Below are 19,017 nucleotides of genomic sequence, written 5' to 3'. Positions count from 1 at the left end.
CAACCTGAGCTATTTCAAAACCAGGCCAGCTAATTTATACCATGGAAAGGCCGCAAACATTATCATTACAAATCAAGTGTCAAAAGCTCTTGTTATTATATGTATTGGATATAGTAACCCCCAAAACTAAGACAACACTTCATCTCTGCACTTGCCTCGGATTCAAACCAGAAACCTTGTTTAATTTGGCTATTTGATTAGTTAGTTTATTAGCCTCAATTTAGTGCAATATTAATGTATATAGGCATATGGCACTTTTCAGATACGTTGCTTTGCATCGCCACACACTTGATTGCAAATTTTACCAATTCTCCTTTGTTACAACAAATTTGATATATATGCCAACATGCGTATTTGATCAAAAACCAATATGCCTCCACTTTTGCCGCCTCTATCAAAACACGCACATAAATTACAAATGAAAGTTTGCACAAGCTCGAAATGCATATGGAAATTTTAATGAAATATTAAAACTGATGTGGACGCATTTCCTAGTGCATTCTAGGGTCAAAAGTGTGAGCTGTGTGCTGTAAAGTAACTTGGTTAACAACGTCGAACTTTTGACAACATTTAAGGCATAATAATTAAATAAACTGCACTAGCTAGTGAAATAGATACACAAATATGTGGCAATCATTTAAATTAATTGCATGATTTTTCGCACGGCATTTGCATTTCAAATGCAAATGTTAAGATTAATCACTGTCAACTAAATGTAAAATGAACAGATACTTAAAAGCTAAATCGGAGTCCAAGGCATGGCGCTTATAAATTGCGCAATGGCAATGCGCGCGATACTCACTCAACTATTTGCCGTCGCATGAATTGCAATTGCAATTCAGATTGAGTTTGCGTTTAGTTTGCAATTGAAATTGCAATTGAATTTGGGCTTGAGTTTTGGCTTGCTGTTCAGGGTGTTAAACAAGCGCCGGTAATTTGCGCGAACAAGCTGTGATTTGCACTTCAATTTTGCAAATTTTGCAAATTTGGCACGAAAAATTTCACCCGTTGCCACTTGGGAGACGATGAGTTTTGGTATCTGCCAGTTGCGGCAGTTGCAGCAGTTGCAGCAGTTGCAGCTGCGCGCACACTTCACTATCGTCGTATGTCTGCCGCAGTACGTTTTGTATCTCAGAGATGCACACGCGATTTGGCCAATTAATTTTTAAAGGCTTGTTGCAAATCGTTTAGCCCAACACTAAAAATCACCGCAATACAATCTGCAATTGACACTGTTTTCAGCCACGTTTCATTAGTTGGCAGCGTGAATAAATCTTGCTCTTGTTGCAGTCATTTAGGTCTTCCTGTCCTTCCGCGTAGCAGTCGCACTTGGCTTGTATCTTCCACTTGCCGAAGGTCGTGGCGCAGCTCAACTGTGCAACATAAAACACAACCACATTTCATTTGCACTTATTACGAATAGTATTTCGCGATATTCCGTTACGAGAGTTTTGGCTATTTCGGTCGCAAGAAATTCGCCGTCTGGCTCATTCACAATTTCGCATTGAACTGAATTTGTGTGTGGCATCGTCGTGCGGATTTTCCTGTTTGCTGCTGGTGTTGCTGCTGCTGCTGTTGCTGCTGCCGTCGTCAACGCACAGTGGTCTCTTTGACAAAATGTGTTCGAGTGGGTTTGTTTATTGTTTGTTAAAATACTTTCATTTATTCAAAATAGTATTGTTGGAGTAATTTAAGAAATGTTGTAATCAATATATAGATAACTTGTTTTTAAAATGATTATGTTTATCTAGTCTGTTATTTGTATAAATTTAATTTCAATTGCATACGAACATATATTTTTTATTAATAAATTTACTATATCTAACCATTTTTAAATAGTATACTCGTATATTTGAGTATATCAGAAATAAATTGTAGAAGTTTGTATAAGTGTCTAATCCAATTTAGCTTCTAAATTTAAGTATTTTAAATTTAAATATATAGTTTTCGTTTATTTCATATATTTCAAATTTTAAACGGCCATAATTTTTTCATTATTCTATCTATTTTCAACAAAAAATTTCCCAATGGACCCACTGTGCAGCGACGGCGTCGTCGCTGCTTGATTTCACTTCAGAAAGCTTTGCCGGCGCCAGAAACTGAAGGAGAAACATAAACAGCTGTTTTTTGTTTATGTTGCCCAACTAGTTTGCGCACATGTTGCCTGCTAATATGTTGCCGCTGCACTTGAATGTTGCACGTCAGTTTCTGCCACTGCACGTGATGACGTGGATGTGCATTGCCAAGCTAAGTGCTTCAAGTATGGAGTTAATATTTGTAATAATTCTGGCATTTTATTAATTTGTCTACGTGGTCAGCAACATTTTCTGTGCAACATTTTGTTGCACAGCAACATGATGAAGCTTTTTGCGTAGCAGCTGTATGTGCAACATTTAGAGCTTTCTTATCAAATTGCTGCTAAATACCATTAAAACAACAACTTATGTTTAAGTCAAATATTTAAATTTTTTGCCGACATATGCTAGATTAAGAACAATATAAATTCCATTATGAGAACAATAAATATTGTATTATGAAAACATTTTAGCATATATTTATATAAATGTAGAATGGCTGAAAGTGTTTCAGCTCTTTTTTTACTATTTGCAAATTTGTTAAATATAAAACACCTCTTCAAATATCTAGAAATAGGTATAATGATGCTTATACAACATATGAACGTAAAAATCAAAAGTAAACATTTATTTCATTTCGTCCATATTTCCATTTGAAATGATTCGTACCTCGTTTTGTTTTTTGATTTTATCCAAGCATATTTTTAATGTTTATGACTTTAATTGATTTGAGTGACGCAAAAATGTTGACCGAAATACTAATGCATTTCATTTCATTCTGCTTTGGTGTCTCAAGACAAAAGAGCCATGCATAAAAGGCGACAGATCTTTAAGAAATACCACAAGACAAAACATAAGCCCATAAAGTGATATACCAGTAGTTCAGTTTGAGTTGTTGTTATTGTTTTTGGTTTAAATTATGAATGCATGAGCAAAAGCCATCAAAATACAAATAACCGTCAACAATCAAAGCCAAACAGAACAATTTGTTATTGCACACACAATGGCAACAGCCGCGTTTATGAATATCGCATTTTAACTCAATTCGAAAACTTTGGCAGCATCGCATAAATAAACGAAGTGCTTTATTTATTTATTTTTTATTCCAATATCTGCAGGCAAATTTATTATTGTTGTATTTATTTATTACGCACATTTAGTCATAAAGCACAGCGCACAGAGAAATGAGACAACAATTTCAGCGACTACGATGAATGCCGACACTCGTCATGTTCTCCTGTCAAGTGGGAATGTTTAAAACAACAGACGAACAACAATAAAAAGCGCTTAAACTAAACAAATATAAACGCATGAATTTATTTACTTGTTGGTCACACACATATAATATATATATATATAAGATAATGTGAATTTTATAGTATACGTGCCTGGCGTAGTGTTTGCAATACCCTAGACTTCAATTAAGGAAAAATTGTTTTTATTTTATTTATTTTTATTTTATTTATTATTATTTTTTAGTTCTCATTATTTTATATAAGTATTATTATTTTTGAATCATTAACCATTTTATTTATATATATATATATATATATATATATTTTAAATTGGTAAAATAATATTAATTCAGTGGGATAATTCTGTTATGAATGAAAGACCCCACAACAAATTTTCTTTTCAATAAAAATAAATAGAAAATGTTTGAAGCATTTTGTAAAATATAATTTAAGACGTCAAGGCGCGTTGGTGTTTCATGTAGATAAATATGTTGATCTCGACGACAGCTGACAAATTTATGAATCTGTGAGATATCTACATGCGCATCTAGCTGCTAATTGACCTGCTAATAATGTTAGTATATATAGCTACTTAGCCATGTACTTGTTTATTTTCTTTGGCTAAGAGCTAACACGCGCCAATTTACTACTTGGCCAATTTGTACGCATTTTGTTAGATTTATGATATAAACTTGGGACGCTAAATATGTATCAGGAGTGTCTTGGCGCCTTAAGCATGTCTAATGCGCGTTTGGTCACATAAAATGATTTATAACATTATTTATGACTGTTTCAGTGTAATATCTACTTATTTAAATACCAGTAATCATATTTTTGTTTTCTCTTGTGAAGCTATTGGAATCAACAATTAATTTGCCACAAGCCAAACAAATCTGTTGATTCAATTCATTTGAAGGACTCAAGCTGATTATAACAAGTGAGCGCAATTCGCTTGGCAAGGACATACTCAAACACAAGAGAACTGCAACTGACATATGCAAATAAACAAATAAAGACCACTCTGAGCGCATTATGGACAGGATGACGAGGATGATGATGTACAAAACGTTGCAATAGAAATGAACAATTGTGTGGACACATTCTTAGCAAGGCAACAGGACCAAACACACAAACAAAGACACGCATCTAACCACACATCGGGAATTGTGGCCAACTGCAGCACGAAACCCATTCAACTTTCAACCAATTCCCAGCCTCAGTTGCAGCCCAGACTGCTATAGAAAATCATAAGTCATCAAAATGTTAACTGTCGTTGGCAATGCATGACTCGATTCTGTGTGTGTATGTGTGTGAGTGAGCATAAGTTACAGTATATACAAAAAGTATTTGAACCAGTAGAAAAGAGTAGTTGAAAATGATAAATTTATAAACGAGCTTGTATATTTTGAATTTATGAATATCATACACTAAGAGTAAGATAGAGAAAGGGGGTAAGATAGGCAAGCAGAGTAAACACAAAAGTAACTAGCAGAGGGAGTGTAGGGAAAATAAAGAGAAGCCAGAGAGATTAAAAGGTAGAGGAAGTGAGGGCAAGAGGAACCAAAATTTAATTCATTACCAGTATAAATAAAAATTATTATTAAAAGTTATAATCTTAATGATAGGTTAGACATTTACAGTCAAATGGAAAAGCAATTCACATTAACGAATAGACGGTTCAAAGTCATAATGACTGTGTATAACAAAAATATTTATCGTAGTCACTGTGCAAATGCCTGTGTCTTGTCCTTGCCTATTGCATGCAACAGCTTGCCAACTATATTATATCCACAGACAAGTATGCGTGATAGTGCGGTGCCCTGCTGTTGCCCAGCAGCGAACACGTCGTGTGCGCAATTTGCATAATGAGTAAAGAATCAAAATGGTGCCGCATGTGGCATGGTTTTGATTTCAACTCAAGGCTGCAGCCAACTGACCCAATTAAGGCGTCTCCATCTTATATTGCAGCCTGACTTCAAGTCTTAGGCGTCTGTAACCTAAGGCATTTTGTGTTATATTTTTCAGATTTGCCTGCCTTAAAGCCATCACGTCGGGATGTGTGGCACTTAGACTGGCATTAAAAATTCCAGAGGCGTACAAAATCTGAGCAGCCGCACTGCTGATACATCCACCCATAAAGGTTCAAAGGTAAATAATCTTATAAAATATTGTACATATTTGTACACACTTATTTATCTACGCAAATCCATGCAGCCCACCCAAGCAAGCAACCGATTTAAACATCGCAATCAACGCACTGCACCAAAGCAGCAGAGCTCATTAGCATTTTGATTTGGTAAAATCAAACAAATATTTCCGGCAAAATGAATGGCAACAAACGTTGAACCTGGTCGCATGTCATTGGCCTTCCAACTGTAACACTTAAAATTGATATCGTTGTGAATCTTAGCTGATTTATCTTAAGTGATTTTAAACGAGAGAAAAGGGCTATCTTCGGCACGCCGAAAATTTATTACCCTTGCAAAACCTACCTTTTAATATTGCGCATAGTGCTTTGCACGTATCAAAAAAGCACAGGGAAAATAGGTAATTCCGACTATAGTAAAGATATCTTCAAAACGAATCTTCATACAACTTATTTTAGACCGATCATTCCTATGGAAGCTTTTTGATATAGATGTTGTTGGGATTTTGCATATATCTTAGATGCATAGTAGAACTAATAAATGCCGAGTTTCTTCAAAATATCTTAATAAACAAGAAATTGTTCCGATTCATATGGCTCCGAGATATGTACTGAGTGCAACAGAAAGAGGGACTTTTCAAAGTTTCACAATCTTTATGAAAACTATCTAGTTTCAACCCTGAAGACTTGTTTGCATAGGAACGGACAGACAAACTCGACTCGGCTGTTGATAGCGTTCAAAAATATATATACTCAATGGGTTCTTCATCTCCATCTATATATATATTCCATATAATTGCAATATCTTAGCAGTGCAACTAATTTTATCTGGACTAATGAAAAACTAATCCTCAAGATTATTATTACAAAGTAATGACGGGCTTTAATAATAAGTAGTTCAAACGTTCTTATGTGCCATAAAATATAGAAATACTAGCTTTTCATATTATTTAGAGTAATTTCTTAAAATGAAGATTTAATACTAGACAGTTTTATTTCCAAAATTTGTTATATCTGAGCAACCATCGTACAACTTTCTCTTGACTTAATGCTAAAAGAAAATAATATTTGAATTAATTTATATTTAAGCACATATAAATAATCAAACAAGTGAAAACTATTTTATTTGAAAATAAATTCGAAGAGAAAACATACAAATTTATGAGGATATTGACGTGAATGCCCAACGAATAGAAGTAATTTTTTAAAGGAGCCTCAATATCAAAATCTCAGTTAGCGCTGAAAATAACTTTAAAATACAGTATTTTCAATTATCAAGTCATTTTACCTTAACAGTCAGTTGGATATATACAAATGTAAGACAATAAAAAATTTATACATTTATCAATATTTTAGTTTACAAGTAACAACAACATTGTGCATTAAGAAGGCCTTTAAAGGGGTATATTGATGAGAATACCACAAGAAAATCTTGTTTTGCATTTGAAATTGTGTTTTTTTTTTGGCGGTAAGTTTGAGTTCCATATAAGGGATCTATAAGAAAACTGATAGATATGGTGCGCGCAAATCGACGTAAGGGCATCGAAGAAGTATATGGCACCAAACTAGAGGCCATGCAACCGGCCCGAATGCAGGCTGTCCCCCAGCCGGGCATGACCAAGACAGCAACAATGCGTGTTAACTCGTCCCGTCAAGGGGATACTCGCACCCAGCGCAGCTATGTAACTGCCAACGATTATTATATTACAACAAATGTACCATTAAACTCCAACAATATGCGTCCTGCAAGCAGTGTGGTAACGCATCCTTCGAAGGCGACTCAGATGCAAATGCAGGTGCAGCCGGCAGCCGCACAGGTTATGAGCTATGGCTCAGTATCGAACCGACGAGTCAAACCTAGCGCCCGCCAGGCGTTGCCCGGACAGCAGGCGAAGGTACATTTTGTGCCACAAGACAACAAGGCCAACTGCCACCCACGTCCACATCCACACACCCATCCATATGCCAAGTCAATGCCCATGCAAATAACTCAGCGCACAGTCTACGGGCAGAATTCAGAGCTGGAGCCGAATCTAACGGAGCTCTCGGACAAGGAACAGATGGACAACACGAATAGTTTGAGTGCCCGTCGACCACGTGGGCATTTGCATGTGAACCCTAACCAGCCGCATTCTCATCCGCTACAGCATCAGCTGCATCAGCAGCAGCAGTTGACTCATCCGAGCATCAACAGTATAAACAATAATCATCAAATGCATCATATGCATCCGAATGTGAAACATCAGCAGCAGCATCAGCATCAGCACCAGCAGCATCAGCAACATCCGCTTCAGCTGCAGCTTCAGCATCAGCATCAGCAGCAGCAGCATCAACGCGGCCCGGTCCATCAGCAACAGCATGGTGGCATGCATGTGCCCGTTGGGACTGATGAAGATGATAAGGATGAGGATCCTGAAGAGTTCTTTGAGCTCATACGCCAAACTGTGCGAAAGGCCGTTGGAGTAAGTATATGCCTTCTAGTCGAAAGAAATAATCTTACGAACACCTTTCTCGAAGACAACCATTTCCGAAATGGTTACACGAAATTTTCGAGACTTGGCTGGAAAAATGGAACGTTTTTCGAATGAACTGAGGATGACCAATGAAAATTTGGGCAAGCTGCAAAATGAAGTTACCAATAGTAGGTATATGCCTGTTTCTTGAAGAGGCCTTCTTTTACCTATCCTTTCGCAGAGGTGACCCACTATGGGGAGGAGAATACACGCCACTTTCGATATTTGTGCATGAAATCTGAATACGATAAGATGTTTTATCAACAGCAAGCATTAACTGCCGGCAAGCGGCAGCCTCCGAAAGTGGCCCCAGCTCCATCAGTTAAACCAAATCCGACGCCACCAGCGTTGCCCACACGAGTTGCCAAGCAGGCAGCTGCTTTTAATTTGAAGGCTGCCAAACAGCTGACAGCCAGAAAGTTGAGCCATGGCAACCAGAAGAAAGCACCAAACGAATGTGTCAAAGTGCAGAATCCTTGTGCATGCCGCAGCACTTCGAAATCATCACACCAGCAGCCGACGGAGGAGCACCAATCTTCATCGGAACATAGCGTCGTTGTTAAGTCCTCGGAACTGGGTGTACGCGAAGTGTTGGGGCAAATACAACGCTTTTGCACACAGATGCAGTTAAGCGATATGAAGGAGGAGCAGCAGAAATATAATCCACAACCTGGACTCTCTAACATGGAGCTAAACGGAAAGACAAGCTCTGCCTCCGCCAACTTGGCTGTCAATCCTTCATACAATAATGGCAAGCCAAAAGCACATATACCGATTGGTGCTCCTCCAGCTGGTGCTCGCGACATGGAGCTGGAGACACCAGTTGATAGCATGGACGAGATTGAGATTGATAATTTCCAATACAGCTCCGACGAAATGTCCTCTTACAGCGATGATAGCGAGGTTAAGTTCAGCGGCAGCACTACAGCACGTGCTCCGCTCCAATCATCTAGGGTAAAGCTCCCAATTCAGCACTCAAACAAAGGTGCCGGCGATGGTCAGTAATCTAGATGAATGCTCCATTCGATAACAATTATCAAACACGAGCCAAGACAACACTCCTCCAACTGAATTTTCCTGAGAAAGACTTGCGTTATGGTTTAATTTTATTTCGATCGCGCTAAATTTTAAATGTCAGATGCCAAGGAGAAAAGTTACCTAGGTACACAAAAAACATTTGGGAATTTTTTATTGAAAGAAATTTGTTAAATGCGTGACTTTGTTTTATTGCCTCAGGAAAATATAAATAATAAAAATAAATTTGTTAAAAATATATTATAATATATAAAGTTCTACAGTCTCGTTTTCTATTAACCAACAATTGAAAGTGAATAGTAATTGTAATTAACCATATCCGATCGAAAATCGAGTGGTTTTCAAAAGTCCATAAATTATTTTATTTAATAATAATAAGTTTTGTTAAAAAAAAAAAACAGTACATTGGTATCGCATTTTAAGCCTCCCAAGCAAAAACTTGTTTGACGTGTGTTTTCGCTTTTGACAATCATCTTCAAAGAGCACATCCGTTGTCTTCTTAGTTGCTACTTACTGCTGACCCATATAATGCCAGGCCACCTGGTACGTAATGCCCACCGGTGTCACTAATAACTGCATATTATATTGACTGCAAAATATGGAAACGCTTACAACGCTAAGCACAAAACATGCCACTGAGAGCTGACACCAAAAGCTAGACATAATTACAAGCCCAATGAATGAATGAATGAGTGAGTGAACGAGTGAGTGGTTGAGGGCCTGAGTGCATGGATGCATAAATGCAACCCAGCAACCAACCCACTCACCCCCATTTGCTGAGCTCTTGCATTTTTATGGGCTTACGGCTGTGCCAGAGCTGCGAGCGCTACGGCCAAAACAGTTGGGATATGGACATGGACGTGGTCGCGTGAATGAATGACTACCTGTAAAGTGAATGACTAACTTAAGTGACGTTTGCTGCTCCCCTACTAAGTTTGAATTGGTTATATATCGCAAGTCTCTGCTAAAAATTGCATAAACAAATTGAACATTTCGCATGACCGAAATTCTACGAATTACTGTCAACTGGCATTGCGCTTGCCCAACTGTAATTAAAGTGCCCAAAGTCACACTTTGACATGCAGACATCAGAACAGTAGGAAAGTCGAACCGACAGCAGCTAAATTAAACTTATGCAATGATATTGGCCTCGGGTCCAAGTGATTCAACGAGTTGCAACTGCAGCAGTTTTGGCTGTTGACGGTCAACAACATTAATTAAAAGTGTTATGCAAAACAATCTAAGCATTTCCGCACCCAACAGCTGCTTGCAATGTCAATGTCCATTGGGGATTTTAGCCCGATTTTCTACCCACTTTGCCATGCACACTGTCAGGGATTTAACTATCCAAACACTATACATAGATATAGAAAATGTATAGAAATATACAAATTACAATACATAAATATTTGTGAATTTATTTTATTTATATTTGTGAATTTATTTTATTAAAAATTGTTTACATATTAATATATCAGCAGACAGCAAATATGGCAAGTCGTACGGTAGTTATTATTGGGATAAAAAAATAAAAGCAATTGCTAATAAAAACAATTTCATCCTAAAATAGTGAACAAATACTTTTAAAAATAGTGCTGAAAACAATTTTTATTACAAATACTGTAGCAACTCGTTAAATGTGCTCTTCTAAAGACAATTTCAATGTATAGAATTTCCATATCGAAGCAGCCCTTTTGACTCACCACCATAAACATTCAAAAACACCCCGCCAAGCCCCGGCACCCCCATGTGCGTGCGCGTGTGTGTAATTTAAAACCAGCTTCAATCAGCCGCCTAATTGTAATGACCAATATTTGAACTTCAACTTCAGCCGGGTGCCAGAAGTCCAAGAACGGGTTACACGTCACAAAATGTTGATTTTTGTAGTTATGAAAAATTTTCACTCAACTATCGAAATGAGTGAGACCGCAGCGTTGAGTGCATAGCCATAACAACGGGCGGAACCCGTCGGCCTAAGCCAAGTTGGCCAAAACAAAACAACCAAAACAGGTGCAAAACATTACGCGACATCGCTGTTCCGGGGGTGGCTGAAAGAAGAACCCAGGGAAACCAGAAAGAAAACAGAAAATTACAAAAAATACACATTGAAAAACCAATACAACATAATTGAAACGCGACTCGGTTTGCTAACAGTTTTCTACCGTGCCACACACAGGTTGCAATTGCAGAGCTGCACCCGTTGATAGGCGCAACGCAATTGATTGTCAATCCGCAAACAACAAAAACCAAAGAAAACAAATATAATTAAAGTACATATATTTAAATCGAATTGTTGTGCTGTGATACGTTTGCGTGGACAAACATAAAACGACAAATGTTTAATTGACCCTAAAATCACTGAAGCATTCAATTTAAATTTTTGCTCTCGCCTTGTGTTTTTTTGATAGTCGAACCAAAGCACAGAACAGCTGCGGATCATAGCCCCGCGAATAGTGTGCATATAATCTGCTATTAAAACTTGTCAATTCTAGTGAACGAACATATAAATAAAACTATCAACAAAATTAGAAATAAATAAATATACATAAATAAAATGAAACGTAGCTCTATTAACAATCCAATTTTCTATAAATACCATAGCGGGTCATAATATTTCCCTAGAAAATAGCTATTGATTTTTCTTTTGCTCTCTTGGCACATTTTCTGCTGGACGTTTTTCAAATGAAATGAAAATATGAAAAACTAAAATTTTTGCCACCGTATTACTTTGCACTGATACGAACGAAAAGCGTGAAAAGCGGGAAAAGAACTGTGCCAAGCCAAACTAAAGCTTACCCAGCTGTGTATGTGTGTGTGCGTGTGTGTGCCTCTGTGTTAGTGTAACCATTTTTAATGCGATTAAAGTGCAACACTCTCCCAAAGAGTCCGAAGCCAAAGCGGAATGGCAAATGCTAAAATTGTGCACAAGAAGAGCAATGCATAACGATTCTCACAGTACATTCACAAGTATTTCGAACCTACGATGATAGTTTTTCCCGCACTGAATGCCAGAATTATCAATTTTTGCTTTTCCGTAGGCAACTTGCTTTACTCGCGACAATAAAATGCTGCCAATTAACCATAAATGTTAAAAGGCGCAGAAAATCAAAAACAAGAATTATAAAAATAAAAAAATTGTTCAATTAAACAAACGCAAAATAACTGCAAAGATCATGAGTGGCTTGCAGATCATTTGGAAATCGCCAACACAATTGGGTATGTTTTTAATGAAGTCCATGGGGAGTAGATAAAACAAGAAAGATGACATAATTAAGGTCCTGTAAAATAAACAACCAAATTTATTTATTGCATCCATTTATATATTATTCACACCGATATTAACCACAGATAATGCTGTAAATTAATAGAGTATTATCATTATTATTGTTATTCTTATTATTATGATTATTATGATTATTATTATTATTGTTATTATTATTATTAGAATTAGTATTATTATTATTATTATTATTATTATTATTATTATTATTATTATTAATGTAATGTGACGTGTAATGCGACCGCGAGTGTCTATAGTGTCTCGGTCTGGTAAATGAAATATTTGCAAGAATGCAATAATTTCCCCATGTTCGCTTCTCTGTTGCCAATTGTCTACTTTTGTTTCCGTTTTGAATTCATAATGACCATCAAACACAACAAATACCGAATCGAATCTTTGCAGTGTTATTTGTTCTGCTCATCACAATAAGCTGCATAGATCTTTGCCATGCGGTTGGTGCTGCCACTCCCACCAAAAAGTCACCACCGGTACGTATAACGAAACCACAACCAGTCAGCAGCACCACCACTGCAATACCAACGACCAATGAGGGTAGCACCACTGGTGAGCAGCTGGCATTACTGGTGTCTTCCACAACAGAGGGCACAGCAAGCAGTGCCAGCAGCAGTAGCAACGGCGGCAGCGACGACAGCAGCAGCACGACTGCAGCTGGCAGCTTGGTACCGGAGATATGCATTACTGGACTGCAGTTGAGCTTTACCAATGCTGATGGAGAGCAGGTGGTGCGCAAGCAGCAGGAGCTTGTGCAGGTCATTGAGGGTGATGTAATGCTGAGTGTAATTACAAGCGATCCCGTCTCGGCGCTGTTTGTCATCAATCGAGTGAATCAGGCAAATCTTATATCTGCAGACTTTGAAGTTGGTAAGCAATAAAAGCGAAAGCTGCAAAGAAAATTGGGATATATATTTGAATATTCCGTCTAACAGGCATTCGTGCTATAAATGTGGACAATGCAAGTCTGGCGGAGAATCTGCTCATACAGGAGGTGCAATATTTGCAGCAGTGCACACAGTATTCTATGGGCATATTTATAGACTTTGATCTCTATAAGCGCCTCGAGTCGATAATCAGGGATTTGGAGTATAATGTATGGCCTATACCCTCGGCGCGTGCTCATCTATTTCCAAAAGTGGCGCACCTGCTGCATCAAATGCCCTGGGGTGAAAAGATTGCCTCTGTCGAAATTGTGACTGAAACTTTGGATATATATAATGAATTCATGGATGCCGCCAGACAGGAGCATATGTGTTTGATGCACTTCAAGAGTGACGATAATGTTTATATACTATTTGGTAATAAGATGGCCAATCACTTTAAGGAGAACGGCACAGTGTTTGCTGTGCCCACGGAGCGCACGGAACATATATTTTTAGAGGGTAAGTTCGATTTGGAACTAAATTGGAATAGGCTTATTATCGATTTGATTACAGAGCTGCCCAATAAGTCGTTTATACTAATGGAAAATGGAATAGAATTGCGCACCGCTGACTTGGATCCAATGCCCACAACGCTGGATGAGGTGCTCATTGGGAAGAGCGTGTTGCCCTCGCGCATCCTTGTCTTCGCCAGCCCCATTGTGGATCTGATGAACTGGCTGAGAGGCTCACTGGCCAAACACTGCAAGCGTGATGAGGATCTGTACATGCTGGAGAGCTGTTTCAATTTTCTCAATTTCATTGAGGACTGGCGCACACCGGAGTATCGTCGTACGCATGATACTGCAGAACTGCTGTCGCTGCTGCGCATGCGCAAACTGTCCAGCTCAATGCTCTTCCAGATGTACCAGAAAAAGCAGGAAACCGTGGATGTCATAACTGGCGAATCGCGCATGGAGCTGCGCGAGATTGCGTCACAGAACTTTGTGACGAATGTGACCACTTACTACCACTACAATCGGGACAATCACACCAGACTCGAGTTGAAGACCAAATTCGGACTTGTCTTTAACTGTCAGTTCACGGCGGGCGAAAATCGCCGATATCCATTCCTGTTTGATGGTGAGAGTGTAATGTTCTGGCGCATCAAACTGGACACTTGGGTGGCAACGGGTCTGACGGCAGCCATACTCGGCCTGATCGCCACGTTGGCCATTCTTGTGTTCATTGTGGTGCGCATCTCACTGGGCGATGTCTTTGAGGGAAATCCAGTCACCTCCATATTACTGTTGCTATCGCTTATACTCGTCTTCTGCTCCTTTGTGCCCTTCTCCATGGAATATGTGGGCGAGCAGCGCAACTCGCATGTCACCTTCGAGGATGTCCACACTCTGAACACCCTTTGTGGCGTGCGTGTGTTCATCATGACGCTCGTCTATTGCTTTGTATTCTCGCTGCTGCTCTGTCGAGCTGTTATGCTGGCTTCTATTGGTTCTGAGGGCGGCTTCTTGTCCCACGTCAATGGCTATATTCAGGCAATAATCTGCGTTCTCAGTGTCTTTGTCCAAGTGGGCATGTCCGTGCAGTTGCTGGTCGTCATGCACTTGGCCTCGGAAAGCGTCTCCTGTGAGAACATCTACTACGGCCGCTGGCTCTGGGGCTTGCTGGCCTACGATTTCCTGCTTCTCTGCTCTTTGGTCAGCCTGGTGCCGTTCATCTATCGTTCACAACGAAATTATCGCGAGGGCATCTTGATTGTGATTGGCGCAGTGCTCATTCTGATCATCTGGAGTGTGTGGATTGCCCTGTCGCTGTTTGGCGATGAGTGGCGGGATGCGGCCATACCTCTGGGAATGCAGGCTAGCGGCTGGGCAGTGTTGGTGGGTATACTTATTCCACGCACGTTTCTCATTGTGCGCGGCATTGAACGCTCGGATATTGCGCAGGCCCTGCCCTCGCTCACTTCACTGGCCTTTGCCCAAAACAATCAGTATTCCTCTGAGCAGGTGGGTTTATTTTCTTTGACATTCAGCAGCCTTCTCTCATGTGTCCATCTTTCAGAGCGTCTATGAGTGCGTGAATCCCGCGATGCGCCACTGCTCGCAGGAAGAAATGAATCATCAATCGCCCAGCGAAATACCCACGTTGCCTTTGCGCGGTGGCGGTCCACGACGCCAACAATTCTTTGCCAATCTTCGCCAGGCCAATGCCAACATCAATCCACAACGTCCGCCGCCGCATCCACAACAAAGTCCTTCACGCTCATCAGTATGCTCTCTGCCCCCCTCTCCGGACCACAGCAAGATAACGCGTTTCTGAAAAGATCTGAGGGTGGATCTGTATCTCTAACAGCACTTCTCAACTTCCGTTCCAACTCTAGTCAAAGCGCCAAGAACGTGCATTAAATAAATTGATGTAATCTATTTGTTAATATAACATTTTATTGATTGACGAACCAATAATCAAAGTCCATTTAAGACTTAAATATAAATAAATGGAAAAATAAAATAATTACTGAATATTTTTGACACAGATTTATTACAGTTGATTATTCGCAAAACAATTTTAATTACTAGTATGACCACAATGTGGACATTCGTGTAATCAAAGTATTTGTAAATTATAGTAAAACAGCCTAGGGGGATTTTTGATGTAGCCTTACAATTAGGACGCTTTGTTTTCAATTGGTAAAGTATTAACAATTGGTAAACTATTCTGTTATCTGAAATATTTACTTTCAATCATCTAATGAATTGTTTTACACACCTTATGATAACAATCTAAGACTTTACAACACTACAAGTACAATTTAGCGCCCTATGTTGGGACACGTTCCATTATTTTAAGGCCGTCTCTTGGATAACTTTTGACTTTTTTGGTTTGTGAATTTGCTAACCGAAAGCTTGCCATGAAAAGCTCTCTAACGGTAACTCTAATTGGCTTTTCACACACGTGATTATTAAAGAAATTCGTTTAAGACGCCAAGCCAAAAAAAAAAATAACAGCAAAACTCAATATCCTTTTTGCGTCACGCGACACTAGCGGTGGCGCCCATTGTTTGGCCTTGAAACGAGTAGGAGTTTTTTTTATTTTTGTGTGGGCTGCTGACGTCAGGCCGCCAGTGTCCAAGCCGAGCATTGACCGTGCCACATGAGAAAATGCGCAACAAGATATGAGATATTTGTATAGCCAAAGAGGCTACCAGAGTCCGGCACGACGAAAAAAAACAACAGGCACTCTTGCAAGGCCCTTCAAGAACACGCGACCGTCCAAAAAGGCGTCGACTTTAGCCGCCAGCACCACGCGCCAAAAATTAGATTTTTAACGAGCGGCACAGGGGCTCGTTGGTGGGCGCACGAGGAATTTAAGTTATGCCGACAAGTTTTATCTGCTAACAGCAAGTAATATTTGGTCGGCAAATTTTCGTTGCACAGTTTTTGGGGCGCCACAGCGAGCAGCAGCAAACGCAGAAGAAGCAACAAGAACAATAACAACAAGCGACTGTGTGCATGCGCCTTGTTTTCGCATATTTCCGGCATAATTTGCACTCCATTTGCCCGACAACACGCACCCACACACATACGCCTACATCAGAGAGAGAAGAAAACATCTTCGCTAACGGCAGTGCAAGGACATTCGCGCTTTGCTCCTTGAGCTGTTTTTTCATGTAGTTCTTGTAACACAGATTTGCCCTACCTTAAATTAGATAATAAGCAAAATGGCTTGTATGTGCTTTTAGCATAATCTTTTAATTAAATTTTATTCATTTCCTTTTATGCAATGATTATAAAAAATAAATATATATATATATATATATATATATATATATATATATATATATTTATTTTTTATAATATATATATATATATATATATATATAAAATATGCGTAAGCTTATTAAATTGATTTTAAGATATCTGAATGCTTAACAAGTTATTTATATCTTTATATTTATATATCTAAAGCTCTGCAAATCTCGAGAAACATAGGAGCGTACTGGGTTGCTATTATAATTGCCAGTGATCCCCACGACAGAAGATTAAGTTGTGAATGAAGTGTGCGGCACTTGGCTGTCAAAAGCTCTGCTACGTGACATTATTAGCAGTGCAGTCCATCCTGCATATCCTGTACCTCTCCCCTAACGACCCATACCACATAAATAAACATGTACATTGTGCCAGGGTGCTTATGATTTATGACTGGAACGCAACTAATGATGGCGCATTCGTTAGATGCCAAGCGTGCCCGGCCAAAGGCAATGGCAAAACTTTCAATGCCATATATGTATATATATGTTCATATATATGCATACGTATATATTCATTATTAATGCAAATAATACATACTACTGCAGCTGCTGCCAAACAGGACAATAGCTCAATATTATATTGTCATTACTGCCCTTACACTAGTGTCGAAAACAGTCGATTTTTATAATTTTAACCAAACTATCGTGTAATGCAGATGCCCACGCTAGTGCCTAAATGTCCTGCCAATAACAATTGAGACATCTGCTCATTTTACTCTACTTTCTTGTTTTTGGGGGGCGTCTGCCTGTCATTTGTCACATGCCAAGAGGACCATAAAGGCGCTACGGAAGGCTAACGTTTGCCGGCTGTATGATTCACCAGGCTTTTGTGACGACATCAACGCATGCCAACTCCCCCGCAGTGCGGCATAATACATATTTTGTTTAAGGTTATCTGTCGTCGGGTTGCTTAACTCACATTTGCTAAACTCATTGGCATGTCGCCAAAAATTTCGACGCCATATCCATAGTTGCGTTAGCCATTTGATTATATTAGTCATGCTTACAAAAAAAGCCATATGACGCTCGGGCAACCAGTTGGCCACCCGGCCACCCAACCACCCCATCAACAAGCCAGAACCCGGAGCAGCTTTGGTTTTACTACACACACCAGCGACAACGTCAGTCGACCCAACAAAAAATGTTCTGCCATAGACACAGCGGGGCTTAGGGATGCAGTTGTGCCACCAATGGCCTCCACCAGTCTTACGACGCAGATAGCGACTAGGCAAACAAAAAGCTTTTCATTCATCAAAAAGAATCAGGCGAGCGGAGCGCAAGCGGCATATCCTGTGGCGTGTGTGCGCGCGTGTGGCACACAGTGTAGAGTCTGCGCTGCGCAAATTTCAGAATCGTAGTCTATTTTCTGCCCAACCGAATTGTGCGGCTCATGCCCTGCTGCCAACTTGACGAAGCTTCTGTTTCTGCTATTTCTATTTCTATTTCTGTGCTTTAACCGCGTCTTCAATTGCTTGGGGATTCATTCATGAAATTTGACAGTCTGACGTGGGGCAACAAACAAAGCGATTAAGCTTTTTTTTTAATTGCCCAGAGCTAAGCTATTTTTGGACAGAGAGTGCACGTAATCAAATTTGCTACTCTAAAAAATCGAATTTATATTGATTCTAGATATTGATATAGATACTCATACAAAAACTTAAAAAAATAAAAAATAAAAAATTTGCAACCTCGATATTCGAATAAATTCCTATGTTTAGTTTTTAATTTTCTTCATTTATTCAATACAAATCCAGTTTATTTTTTTAAAATCTGTTTAATATTCTAAAATAATCCCCAGGTTTTAAATTAGATTCCTAATGTTAAATAAATTTAAAAATGCCTTAAAAATTATTTAAGTAATCTTTACTTTTTGTAAACACTTATATTTAGGTAACATATATTTTATGCAACTACACTTCCTATGATTATTCTCTTGGACTTTTATATTTTCATTAACTATCTGTCGTTATTTGTAATGTACATAATTTAAAGGATCTTCAATGGCGCCTGCTCCATTTGCGTTTGTCGC

General features: G+C 39.0%; 3 protein-coding genes and 1 long non-coding RNA gene across 8 annotated transcripts in view; 3 read left to right on the top strand and 1 right to left on the bottom strand.

Annotated features, from left to right (window-relative positions):
* Positions 1-1,490, bottom strand: part of CCAP-R (Crustacean cardioactive peptide receptor) — a 40,843-nt gene extending 39,353 nt beyond the window's left edge. For both annotated transcript variants that reach the window (XM_002053429.4, XM_032436801.2), the window contains exon 1: positions 803-1,490. The gene's annotated coding sequence lies outside the window, so the exon portion shown is untranslated. The remainder of the gene's footprint in view (positions 1-802) is intronic.
* A 2,678-nt stretch (positions 1,491-4,168) lies between these two features.
* LOC138910982 (uncharacterized) lies at positions 4,169-5,815 on the top strand. Its single transcript, XR_011416240.1, has 3 exons — positions 4,169-4,620; positions 5,336-5,458; positions 5,525-5,815. It is a non-coding gene; the product is annotated as an uncharacterized lncRNA (long non-coding RNA).
* A 941-nt stretch (positions 5,816-6,756) lies between these two features.
* On the top strand, positions 6,757-9,262 carry LOC6630864 (probable serine/threonine-protein kinase kinX). Of its 2 annotated transcripts, XM_070207161.1 has the most exons (4): positions 6,758-6,924; positions 6,995-7,918; positions 7,974-8,097; positions 8,151-9,262. In XM_070207161.1, exons 2-4 carry the CDS (start codon positions 7,031-7,033, stop codon positions 8,972-8,974), a joined length of 1,836 nt encoding a protein of 611 aa, XP_070063262.1. In that variant the 5' UTR covers positions 6,758-6,924; positions 6,995-7,030; the 3' UTR covers positions 8,975-9,262. The 2 variants fall into 2 exon arrangements, with proteins under 2 accessions (XP_032292435.1, XP_070063262.1); XM_032436544.2 differs by having other exon boundaries at positions 6,757-7,918.
* A 573-nt stretch (positions 9,263-9,835) lies between these two features.
* boss (bride of sevenless) lies at positions 9,836-15,685 on the top strand. Of its 3 annotated transcripts, none has more exons than XM_032435763.2 (6): positions 9,836-9,890; positions 12,043-12,220; positions 12,687-13,166; positions 13,232-13,681; positions 13,736-15,186; positions 15,242-15,685. In XM_032435763.2, exons 2-6 carry the CDS (start codon positions 12,178-12,180, stop codon positions 15,497-15,499), a joined length of 2,682 nt encoding a protein of 893 aa, XP_032291654.1. In that variant the 5' UTR covers positions 9,836-9,890; positions 12,043-12,177; the 3' UTR covers positions 15,500-15,685. The 3 variants fall into 3 exon arrangements, with proteins under 3 accessions (XP_032291654.1, XP_015027456.1, XP_002053467.2); XM_015171970.3 differs by having other exon boundaries at positions 9,850-9,947; XM_002053431.4 differs by lacking the exon at positions 9,836-9,890 and adding an exon at positions 10,940-11,274.
* The last annotated feature ends 3,332 nt before the right edge of the window (positions 15,686-19,017 follow it).

This window comes from Drosophila virilis, chromosome 2 (assembly GCF_030788295.1).
Source record: "Drosophila virilis strain 15010-1051.87 chromosome 2, Dvir_AGI_RSII-ME, whole genome shotgun sequence".
Taxonomy (NCBI): domain Eukaryota; kingdom Metazoa; phylum Arthropoda; class Insecta; order Diptera; family Drosophilidae; genus Drosophila; species Drosophila virilis.
Note: the sequence above shows the minus strand (reverse complement) of the source record. Positions and strands in the feature narration are given on the sequence as shown.

What these genes read in the sequence shown, in the direction of transcription:
- LOC6630864 (XM_032436544.2), top strand. Translation starts at nt 6,971, where the DNA reads ATGGTGCGCGCAAATCGACGTAAGGGCATCGAAGAAGTATATGGCACC. An exon ending in CTGTGCGAAAGGCCGTTGGA is followed by an intron (nt 7,919 to 7,973) that starts GTAAGTATATGC and finishes CCTTTCTCGAAG; the next exon opens with ACAACCATTTCCGAAATGGT. An exon ending in GCAAAATGAAGTTACCAATA is followed by an intron (nt 8,098 to 8,150) that starts GTAGGTATATGC and finishes ATCCTTTCGCAG; the next exon opens with AGGTGACCCACTATGGGGAG.
- boss (XM_032435763.2), top strand. Translation starts at nt 12,178, where the DNA reads ATGAGTGGCTTGCAGATCATTTGGAAATCGCCAACACAATTGG. An exon ending in ATCTGCAGACTTTGAAGTTG is followed by an intron (nt 13,167 to 13,231) that starts GTAAGCAATAAA and finishes TCCGTCTAACAG; the next exon opens with GCATTCGTGCTATAAATGTG. An exon ending in GGAACATATATTTTTAGAGG is followed by an intron (nt 13,682 to 13,735) that starts GTAAGTTCGATT and finishes ATTTGATTACAG; the next exon opens with AGCTGCCCAATAAGTCGTTT.